The 12214-nt window shown below is 38.4% G+C and overlaps 1 protein-coding gene across 1 annotated transcript in view; it reads right to left on the bottom strand.

The window, feature by feature from the left end:
- Window positions 1-1388: 1388 nt before the first annotated feature.
- Window positions 1389-12214, bottom strand: part of Rps6ka3 (ribosomal protein S6 kinase A3) — an 82641-nt gene continuing 71815 nt past the window's right edge. The window contains exons 22-23 of the mRNA XM_031370118.1: window positions 6875-7015; window positions 1389-6300 (exon numbers count right to left, since the gene is read on the bottom strand). Of these exons, the coding sequence (XP_031225978.1) occupies window positions 6178-6300; window positions 6875-7015 (264 nt within the window). The 3' untranslated portion in view covers window positions 1389-6177. The remainder of the gene's footprint in view (window positions 6301-6874; window positions 7016-12214) is intronic.

The following is a 12214-nucleotide window of genomic DNA, read 5'->3' as shown; positions in this document are numbered from 1 at the left end:
CTCAGAAATCTACCTGCCTCTGCCTCCCAAGTGCTGGGATTAAAGGCGTGCACCACCACCACCCAGCATTCCCTTGGTAGGTTTTAAACCGATCATCTGGCTTGTGTGTTAAGAATGGCTGTAGGGGACAAAGATAGAAACTGAAACTATGTATAAGGTATTGCAATTGTCCAAGAAAGACAGCTGTGGCAGTTTAGAATAGGATACAAATTTTCTTTGGGGATGATAACATGTTCTAAAACTATGCTCTCTTGATGGCTATGCAACTCTGCAAATGTGCTAAAAAACACTGAATTGTAAATTTTATTTTATTTTTATTTTTTTAGATTTATTTATTATTATATTTAAGTTCACTGTAGCTGTCTTCAGATGTGACAGAAGAGGGCGTCAGATCTCATTACTAATGGTTGGGAGCCACCATGTGGTTGCTGGGATTTGAACTCAGGACCTTCGGAAGAGCAGTCAGTGCTCTTTCTTAACCACTGAGCCATCTTTCCAGCTCCTGAATTGTAAATGTTTAATAAGCAAACTTTATGAATTATATCTCAATAAAAATATTTTGATCCAGGACAGCCAGGGCTATACAGAGAAACCCTGTCTCAAAAATACCAAAAATAAAAAAAATATTTTGAAAACAAATGGACCTCAGAGGGGTGGTGCATGCCTGGAATCCCAGCACTTTGGAAGCTGTGGCAGGACTGCTGCAAGTTTGAGGATAGGCTAGTATACATATTCAGTTGTAGACCAAAATTTACACTGTGAAATCCTGTCTCTAATGTCCAAAATCAAAGGAAACCAAAACACCTCTACCCCTCCCCCGCAAACTTTTTATTTAAAAAAGAAAATGAAATAGGAGAATGGATTTCAATAAGGAAAAAATGATGGACAATTACTGTAAGGACTTAAGTGCAATTAAAAACCAGAAACTTGCGATGCCATTTGCATACTAGTATAGTTTCATACAACATCTAGAGATGCAGATAGAATTAACCAAGAAGCAAAGACTTGAGTTTTGCTCCGAGGGTACAGTACAAAAGCAAGGAGGTTTGGGTGATCAATTATGAGGTTATGAGGTTCACTCTGAATAGCAGAGAAAACCCAAAGGAGAACTAAGATAACAAAGGAGTAGGGGAAGTTTTGGAACCAAGTCTGGTAGTTGTGGACTTCTAGAAAAAGATTATTTCATTTGTGCCTGGCACAAATTAGGGAAGAGGTGCTCACATAATTCTAAGATGATGCATAACAAAATTATTTTGCACTTATTAAATTAGAAATGTTCCTGATTTAAATTCTATCAATACAATTTCATAAAATCAGTTTGGATAGAAAATTTTATATTGTAAAGTTCTAATCATATAGCTAAAATAATCGGATAAAAGGGACATACATGCTTTACTCGAAACTTTATTATATAAATTTCCATTTCTTTTAAAGATTACAAAACCTGTTCTGTGACAGGAATACAAGCAATATTGTTCCAGGATTATTCATGGATACATTGGAAAGAGCTTAGATTACACATTAATAGTATGATTTGCAAACTTCCCAGATTAGACTCTTAAGTAAAACAAATTAGTATTCAATGAAATCTGATCCTCACAAGCACTTCATAACTATGGCCACAGTGCCAAGCATCTGATGTGATTTACCCACCAATGAAAGGTACAGCACGTAAGAACCCTCAATATGGTACCTTGCTTGGGCTTCTGGCATGCCTTATTAGAGATAAACTAGTATAAAGGAAGATCATATATAATAGTAGAAAAATATTTCTGATTTTTTTCTTTTTTAAAAACTGCTCAAGTAGATGCCCACCCCATTCCCACCCATGGCCAAAAATGCAAAATAATTACATCTTTTAGGTGTACACCTTCCCTTTTATTTAGGGCAAAAGTTAAGATAAACTAATACATGTATATGATTTCGAGTTACACACTCATCACTCATAATCATTAAGGATGCTAATGAATGGCAATACTTTGAAACCTTTTTAAAAATTAAGAAACAAAGCTTTATATGGTAAACTACACTTACAGAAACACAACCCAAAGTCTTTATCCTCATGCCCTTGCTCTGTACTTAAAAGTTCTACTTTAAATACTTGTTTGAAAAACTCAGTATACAGTTCATCCAGTACTATAGTAATATAGGAATAAAGATGTTCACTTTCATTGGACATTGAACTAATCTACTTAAGAGAGAACTATTATAGTGACTCTCTGCTCAAATACATTTCCATATATTGTACTTAAATGGTATGTGTTTAGAAGACATTTTTTGAGGTTCATACATCTGGACTTAAACCTCTAAATTTTCTTTCCCACTAATCTCTAGCCAAAATGTCATATACTTTGCTAGTTGCTCTGGGAAAAGTCATGGATATTTCAACAGCTTATCATGCAGTTCAAGGTTATATGGCAAAACAATGAGAAAAGTGCCTTAAGAGGTAGGAAGTAGGCTCTCACTCCAACCCTTGCTATGCCCATTATGAACAGTTAAAGACTGGAATAAAAGTGGTACTTGTGAGACCTATAGTGACACCAGCTTTTACAAAAATTTAAGTTGACTTAATTACTAGAATTTTTAAAGAACTGTCACTTTGGAACCAGTTACAAGTCACTTGGCAACACAAAATACAGCAGTGTCAAAAACACACAAAGCACACTGTAGATACAGATTCTTCTTGGCCATCCATATTTGGGTATTATTGTGTAGATTCTTCACTGGAAAAAGTGGTTAGGTGTGGCTCTGTAGAATAATACCACAGTCTCAAGAAACTGAATTCACTCCTTCATTAATTGGTCTCCACCAATGGTCTCTTGGGGGAGATCAGCAAAATGTAAGTAACCTGGGGTTGAAAGAGGACTGTTTTCATTAATTGAAATAAAAACACTGAATTAAGTCAACTTCTCTGTGAATTAAATAAGGCTCAAAGTATACATCCAGGTTAGTCACAGGAGTTGGATCTTGCAGAGGAACAGATAGAGTTAGACTGGACCTTCCTGGTTTAAGCACCAAGATCAGCCATGAAATCCACTGTTTTTGTGAGTCACAGAAAAGAGAGCTGTTTTTGATCCTTTGCATTCCAGAGCTCTCTGTCTGAATACTTTCCCAAGTCTCAAATTTTCAACACCATAGTAAGATAGAAATTATTTTTATAAAATACAGCAAAACAAACTGAAAGTGTAGGTAATTCATAAAGCCAGGGAATAGAGACTATCAAAGTCAAGTTGAAATGTGTGTTACTGGTCCCCACAGTAATTAAGGACATCATATACCAGGGCCCCAAAGTCTAGAAAGCCTTTTGCAACTATCATCCCAGGATTAGCCTACCCTGGTCCTTTCCCTATCAAATACATGGCTTCTTTTGAGGCTTCTGCATCTATTCAAATCCTACCTAGGCTGAGAGTATGTGGACAGCTTAGAGGACAATCCCCTTTTCTCTTGATGTCTTCTGATCCCAACAAAAGCCACATCTAAAGAACAGTTGGAAAATCGCTGACCCCTGTCCCCACCCTGTTCTTTGGAGTTCAATGAATGTGAAATGTGGAAACTACTGCAAATACCCAACATCTTCCCTTCAGACACTCAGAACTGACTCTTCCATATGCCAGCCTCACAGCATCTTGACTTTGGGTTTTGCTAAAACTATTTTTAGACTTTTGGGGTGACTTGTGGTGAAATTACTTCACATCTGTTAAATTTAAGGGAGCAATGTACTTAGAAGATACCCTTTTAAACAGAAGGAGCTGAAATGATTCATAAAAAGTAAAAAAACAAAAAAACAAAAAAACTTACCTTAATTTAATATCACTTGAAAGGGAAGATGCAAAACACACAATATTGTAACTCATAGTTTTCAGTGTGTGCTTGACTATGTTAAAATGCATTTCTATTGTCTGGGATATTATTTTGCATTGTAAATCAAGAGATGTCTGTAAAGTGGCCTGCCAGTTTAGTTCCTTCCTTCAGTGAAACATAAAAGCTGGACCAACAACTCTGGGATAAGTACTAGAAACTGGCAGGGATGAGTGAAAGGCGGAAGACTTCAGAAGCTGTTAAGTACTGTGGCCTGTGAGAAATGGATTTTGTGAAGGGAATGGAAAGGCTAACCCAGCACAAGCACTACATTGTCAGCTGCATCTGCCCAAAGACAATGTGAACACTAAAGCCACAGATGCAATCATTTATGCTCCTAACCTGCTTTGTCAGTAGGAAGCCTTCAGATTTATGAATCTATTGCTTTTCTCCAATAAAACTGGCAGTTTGACAAGATAAAGAAGGCAATTCTTCTAAAAGGAAATAAACTTGGCCATATACTATAGTAGAAGACTGCCAGGAAGAAACACATGACTTTCACTCCTGGTTGGGTGATAATAATGTGAAGGAAAGGCAGCATGGTGTTCTGAGGAAAAATTAAATGGGGAGATACAATAGATGGAAGAATCTGGCACATTGACTAGAGGAGGGGGGAAATGGCTTTCTTGCTAGGTAATGGAAAGCAACTTTGAATAGTTAGCATCCATATACTCAAGAACTTCAATAGATGGTACGGAGATCTTCTTTTCAGTTAGAAGATAAGCATAAATTTGATTTCTATGCAATCATTTTGTGTTGCTCGGGAAAAGGGGGGTATTAGAGATTTTCTCTTTCTTTTTAGTAGCAGAGAAAATAAGGAATGATAGGAGTTTTTTATCCACTGCAAAAAGCAGTAAGGGACTTACATGTATTGGGGCACATGCCTGATGAGGGAAGTTAAATGACTTTTTCTTATGTTTATCACATCACATATTAATGTACACTGGGTAGTGTGACAAAGATATGGGTAATGATGGATAGAGATTTTATTATTGTAGTTGTTGTTAAATGAAATCAGAAACTACCAAGTTAGATGTGAATACTGAATATTGCTCTTGAAGTGCAGCCAGGGGCCATTATGAAATCTGGTGACTACTGAAGTCAAAGGAAACATCATATGGCTATAAATCATCAACAGGAATTCAGAAAACAGTCAGTGCTGATCATTCAGCCTTCCACAGCTATGACTGTAGGTTAGAACAGATATTGTTTGATGAAGAATATTTTATTCCCTAGGAAAAAAAAGTTTAAATCCAATTTTATATGGAGGCCTGTGGCCTTTATTACATTCAAATTAGTGTTTAATATAGAATATCTATTTAAACAAGAAATATCCAGTAAGGCTTTAATTACTAATTGCTAAAATTTCCTTTCCTAATTTCTTTACTAGGATTGCTTTAAAGGCCTTTGATGTATATAGGCAAATTTTCAAATTATATGCCAAATGCTAAGTATGAGGGCTATGTAAGGTTAAAAGTGTAAGGACTACTTTTTTTAATTAAGGGAAAGAAACCCTAAAAAAAAAAAAAAATCACAAAGTCTGTGTATTCCTGATTTCACCCTACATATATACTAACTTCCTCTCCCGTTAACAGCTCTCTGGTTAGTCTGACAGAGCACCTGACTTGAAGAACAAATGGACCAACCTGTGAAACAGATGGGGCGATATGTACAATTTGAAAGAATTACATTCAATAGCTGTTCACTCAATCTGGCCATCTGTAAGGTTTTCCAACAATACTGTTAATCCAGGTGAACTATTTATCCAGATTTAATAGTCAATTGATTAGTAGACTCCAAGTTAAACAAGGCATGTATACATTAAAGAGAGCAGTACAGAAATGTACTGTATATGAACTGTTTACAAAAACATACAAAATGTTGGATGGCACAAGGGATACAGTGCTAATATAAATGAATTTGTTTAAGCTAAGTGCTTAACATAAACTGTCCATCCCTATAACTAACAAAGAATATTTAGGGGACATGAAATATTTCCTAGAAAAATAATGCTATATGGTGTAGAGTACTTTTATTCAGTGTATTTTAGGTGGTATTCATGTGTTCATTATTTTTATTGATTCAGTGAATAGATCTTCATCATGTTTCCAAATTCATTTCAGAGCTCCAGGAAAATCTAACTTGCTAACAATCAATTAAAGCGAGAAGAGATGAAGCAGGAGCAGCAGGAGCAGCAGCATTATGGGTACCAGCTGGGACAGTGTGTGCTTGCAGGTGTCTCTCAGGTATGTGCTACCTGTAGCCAGAACTTGTGCTATCAGCTTACATCATGGTACCAAACATCTCACTGAGGTCAAATCACAGGGCTGTTGAGGTGATTTTTTTAATCCCTCTCCGCTGAGCAAGAGTAGAGCGGCCCACTGGTTCCAACACTGGTGACTGATTGCGGTTTAAAGCAGAGTATGTAGCTGCCATGGCACCCTGAAAAAAAGTAAATACAACAAAAACACTATATACACAAATATAAAATAAAGGTTTTACCCTAGGAATTTTTCTCATGTAGATGAATATAGATCTTTACCAGTCTCATAATGAGAAGAACCTCTGGTGAGTACTTCTGATTTAACTAAAACTGAGGCCAATGTGAGAGGTCAAAATTTTATATGAGAAAGAACAGAAAAGGGCTCAAATAGAGCACTCTTCATTTTTCTTAGGGTCATTTAATTTGTCTTTATAACCCTGTAATATGAGAGGCTATAAACCATGATCTTTCAGTTAGAAAAATTCACAGATTCTGTCCTTACTGATAGGGAACACCTGTGTATACAGAATGACAGAAATGCAAACGTTTTCCTTAAGGTAACTTAATTACTGACATTCTGGTATGCCTTGTGTCTCCACCCCAATATGTTAGACACTCATGTATCAAACTCCCACACTAGAACTTGTAAACAAGATGAAAGAGAAAGTTGCTGTGGGCATGGAAAAAGGATTCTTGGAGGCTTAGCTGGCCTTGTCCACCCTGAAGGTCACACAGAAAGCAATGACTGCTCACCTTTACCAGATGCGGTGCATCCTGTCTGTTTAGTTGGTATTGTGGTAGTTGGTCCCAGTGGACAATCCAAGGATGTCTGAGCACCAGAGCAGCAGTCAGTCTCTGATGAGGATCTACATGAAGCATCTTTGACACCAGGTCCTATCAGGTGAAGGAGAAGAATAAGACAAGGTTAATTTTGCTTTTCTTCTCCCATATTTCTGGCATCAGCACTTTTCTTCAGCTTTTATGATGCTGTGTTTCCTGGTAGCAGCCCTTTGCTCACAAAGCAATTTTTACAATAGGTTTGTAAGAAAAAAAAAAAAACACTTCAATGTCTCCTCTCTTCCCTGAGTGCCACAATGTTATGGTGCAAAGGATCAGTTTACTCTGCTTTTTCTTAGCTCTGCTCTAATTCTAGAGGTTTATAACATTCAGAGAACTCTGCACTTAGGGAGCTGTACTGGCTGGTTTTGTGTGTCAACTTGACACAAGCTGGAGTTATCACAGAAGAAGGAGCTTCACTTGAGGAAGTGCATCCATGAGATCCAGCTGTAAGGCATTTTCTCAACTGGTGATCAAGGGTGGGAGGGGTCCATTGGGGCCCATTGTGGGTGGTGCCATCCTTGGGCTGGTAGTCTTGGGTTCTATAAGAAAGCAGGATGAGCAAGCCAGGGGAAGCAAGCCAGTAAGGAACATCCCCTTATGGCCTTTGCATCAACTTCTGCTTCCTGACCTGCTTGAGTTCCAGTCCTGACTTCCTTTGGTGATGAACAGCAATGTAGAAAGTGTAAGCTAAATAAACCCTTTCCTCCCCAATTTGCTTCTTGGTCATGATGTTTTGTGCAGGAATAGAAACCCTGACTAGGACAGGGGCATTAGTTCAGTGAGGGAAAGACAAAGAATCAGTTAAAAAGCAAGCTAGAAGAACATAAACTAGGAGATGGCTTCAAAAGTGTCACTTTTGATTGTTACTTTTTTTGAGATAGTTTTGTCATGTACTTTCAACTGGCCTGGTACTCTTTTTTTTTTCTTTTTCTTTTTTAAGATTTATTTACTTATTATATGTAAGTACAATGTAGCTGTCTTCAGAAGAGGGCGTCAGATCTCATTACGGGTGGTTGTGAGCCACCGTGTGGTTGCTGGGATTTGAACTCAGGACCTCTGGAAGAGTAGTCAGTGCTCTTAACCAGTGAGCCATCTCTCCAGCCTGGCCTAGTGCTCTTAGCTTAGCCTCAAACTTGTGGCAATCGTCCTGCCTCAGCCTCCTTGAATGCTGGCAAAAGTGATTCTTAAGAGGAAGGTGAGACCTGAAGAATAGGAGGGAGCTCGATTTGAGAAGGTATGGAGGAAGCAGAACATCTCACCATGCTCTGATAATTTCATTCATAATCTTTACTTTAGCTACTACTATAGATGATGCAAGCCCTTCACACTCTACCACAGACTTCTGCTATATGGCCAGTTGCCTTAATAACCAAACACCTTTGTGATTTAAACATTGCCGATCCGGCCCAAGAGGTTTCAGTGGAGAATTTCAGCATGTGGTGTAGAAACTGTTTTTGTGGTATTTTGGTGAAGAAACTGGCTGATTTGCCCTTGTCTGAAGAGTCTGCCTGAGGCTAAGGTGAAGAGATTTAGATTAATTGCTTTGAAAAAAGAAGTCTCAAAAGAGCCTGTGCTCTATATTTGTGTCTCCATCCTCATCTCATTAAAAGAGTATTCTGGAGTACAAATGAATGCAAAAGCACTGAGGTAACTTTAACTGACTAGAAGAAGCAAGTGATGTGCAAGTTCTGATACTTTGTTCATAGGTAAACTTTTTTTCATATACCTCACATGTGATCTTGATAGTTTGTGGTAGACTGTGGATGAAAATGACTGTTCCATGGAGTGCAAAATGGAAAATGTGATTACTTCAACCCAGCTTATTAATTTCTTTTCTTTCTTTCTTCTGAGATGGTGTGTCTATATAGTCCTGACTGGTCTGAAATTCTCTCTGTAGACAAGGCTGGCCGCGACCTCTGAGATCTGCCTGTCTCTTTAGTGCTGGGATTAAAGGCATCTGCACCACCATGCTTGGTTAGCCTAGCAGGTTTTTTTTTAAACTTTTCCACAATGCCCAACGTAAGTCAATAATCCTAAGTATGAGCCACAAAGTCATTTCCAATTCATGCTCATCAGCTATCTCTGCTTGTGCATGCTGTAGAAATCCCACCAAATGACCAGTCTGGGGCACTTTATTGTTCTTATGCTCTAATCACCCCTATTGGCATGCATTGGGCTTCCCTGTCCCTTTCTTGTATAGGTTGTTTGTAATCTTCTTTAGAACAAAAAGCAGTGCTAAGTTCCAATGCAGGCCACCTAGTACTCTGCATTTTGGGTTGTCTCTCTGCCAGTCTGTGCATTCTCTGAGATCAAGAATTCTATAATTGGAACAAATTTTCTTTTCAAACCTTTTATTTATTAAGCATATTCTAAGCATTCAATAAGGAGAATTAGGAAGAAAATAGGTACCTAGAAAAATAAACTATCAGTCTTGAGAAATCTTAATATTAGAAAAACATAAAGGCTAACTTTATTTTTTTGTTTTTGGTGAAATATCACCCAGAGAATCATGTTTGCTAAGCACATGCTCCATTGCTGAGCTACACCCTTAGTCTAATGTGTTGATTTTAAGCACAGCTAAAAGCCAAGTATCTAAACATAAATTCAACTGGCTAACAGAGCTTCCTCTGTATATCAAAGAACCTACAAACTTCCTGGATATGCTTTATTTACAACCACAACTCAAACTTCCATTCTAAGGGAAGTCAGTGAACATTTTTACCAATTCTTCTTCATTTTCTTCTGCATTTTACTTATTGTGATGTGGAAAAGTTTGCTCCCTTTTTTTAAAGAAAAGAATTGTTCTATGAATTAAGTGAAAGTAGAAGCACTGGAAAACATTTCAGTGTTAGTCTAAGAATGGCTCTAGAGCCAAGGGTGTCTGCATGATTTCCAACAACCAGGCTATAAACCAGGCTGTTGTTAATTGTGATTTCATAACAAATCAAAATGAGGACTTACTACAATTCTTTTAGGGCACATGTACTCTGCAATGAGAGTTTCAAGTATGTACTTGGTGAATAACTATGGACAAATTTATACTAAAACTCTAGCCTTTGCTTTTGTTATGTGAAATGAAGATACTACCATGTATTTTACAAGGTTCTTAGGAGGTAAAGTATTACCTTCCCTCTTGACTTCAGTCATCCATTGGACTTCTGGCAGCCTCTGCTTGGGGGCTAACACCTGGGAGCTAAGACAGATGCTCTCTGTTGACTGTCTTTGAAGAAGCCGCCTGAGAATGCCCACCACCTGAGTATGCCCATTGCCTGAGCACGCCCACTGCCTGAATACGCCAGCTGCCTGAAGATCTTCTGAACCTGGGGACTTTGGCACCTGAACTTTCTTTGTAATCTAGACACTTGTTTTCAGTTTCTCCTGTGACTATAAAAACCCTGGTTTATTCTCAGTAAAGTGGAGCCTTGATTGGGACGCAACTTGGCTTCGTGTTTTCTCTTTGCATTTCAAACTCTTTATTTCAGGTCCTTTATTCCATCCTGGCTGAGGAGAACCCCGTTCGTGAAACTGTGGGCAGTTTCAGTAAAGTGCACTGTGAAGTATGCAGTAGACAGACAAGTCATACAAACTACCACCATTATTATTCATCATGCTTGTTAGTAATTCAGTTTAGAATGTATGCAGATAATAAGGCCAAAGCAAAGTCCTTCAGGAGAGAAACGAAATGGTCCTTTTTGGAGTTCAAGGTATTTTGTAATATCACTTCAACATACTACTTTATAAAAAGAACCCCGTGTTTCTTCTCCATGAATTATGACAAATAATTTTTCTCAAAAGCTTGTAAGAGGGGCTAGCAAGGTAGTTCAGTCAGTGTAGTGCTTGCTGGTTTGTATTTGTAAATTTGACACAAACTAGAGTCATCTGAAAAGAGGGAACCCTAACTAAGTATTTGCTTCAATTAGACTGGCCTGTGGCATGTCCATGAAACATTAAAAAAAAAAAAAAACTAATGTTTTAGATTTACTTATGTGTGCCTGGAACTTCCAGAGCTCAGAAGTCATTGGGTCTCTTGTAACCAGAGTTACAGACAGTTTTGAACCACCATGTGGTGTCAGGAACTGAACCCAGGTCCTCAACAAGAACAGCAAAGTACTCTCAATCACTCTAGCCCCCACATCTTCTTGCTTAATGACCGGTGTAGGAGGGCCCAGCCTATTGTCAGTGCTATTCATACAAGAAATCAGATTGACTCTTCAGGTGCAGGCCTCAACAGCCAGAAGAACAGGTAGGTGCTTAGCCCAATTGTCATTAGAGAGCTTTCATCTAGCGACAGATGGGACCAGATACAGAGACCTGCAGCTGAACATTAGGCAGAGCTTGGGGAATCCCACAGGAGTGGGGGAGGAAGTATATTCTACAGAAACATTCTGTAGAAGCCAGAGGGGTCAAGAATACCAGGAGATTTAACTTAGGTATATGGTATCACCTAAAAAGTTGTCCATTTCATCCAGATTTTAAGGCTTTTGTAGCAAGACCTGATGATTTTTTGAATTTCCTCAGTTTCTGCTGTTATTTAATAAAATGATTTAGGATATTCTCTCTGTGCCCTCTGGTTAGTCTATCTTGTTGATTTTCTCAAAGAACCAACTCCTGATTTTGTTGACTCTTTGTATCAACTGGTTGATTTCTATCCCGAGTTTGATTATTTCCTGCCTTCTACTCCTCTTGGGTGTGTTTTGCTTTTTTTTTTCGAGACAAGGTTTCTCTGTGTAGCCCTGACTGTCCTGGAACTCACTCTGTAGACCAGGCTGGCCTCGAACTCAGAAATCTGTCTGCCTCTGCCTCTGCCTCCCAAGTGCTGGGATTAAAGGTGTGCACCACCACCGCCCAGCCTTTCAGGTGTGTTGTTAAGTTGCTAGTGTAGGATCTTTCCAGGGCACTTAGTGCTATGAATTTTCCTCTCAGAAATGCTTTCATTGTATCCCATAAGTTTGGATATGCTGTGTCTTCTGAATACTATTCAGTTATTAAAAATGACAACTTCATGAATTTTGCAGGCAAATGGATGGAACTAGAAAATATCATCCTGATTGAGGTAACTCAGACCCAAAAGGACATACATGGTATATACTCCCTAGTAAGTGGATATTAGCCAAAAAGTACCGAATACCTACAGATACAACTCACAGAATTTAAGAAGTTTAACAAGCAGAAAGGCCAAATGAGGATGCTTCAATCCCACATAGAAGGGAGAAGAAAATGATCATGGGAAGCAGAGGGAGGGAGGGAGGGAAG

Source organism: Mastomys coucha, chromosome X (genome assembly GCF_008632895.1).
Source record: "Mastomys coucha isolate ucsf_1 chromosome X, UCSF_Mcou_1, whole genome shotgun sequence".
NCBI classification, from domain to species: Eukaryota; Metazoa; Chordata; class Mammalia; order Rodentia; family Muridae; genus Mastomys; species Mastomys coucha.
The sequence above is the reverse complement of the archived record's forward strand: the minus strand, read 5'-3'. Positions and strand labels throughout refer to the sequence as shown.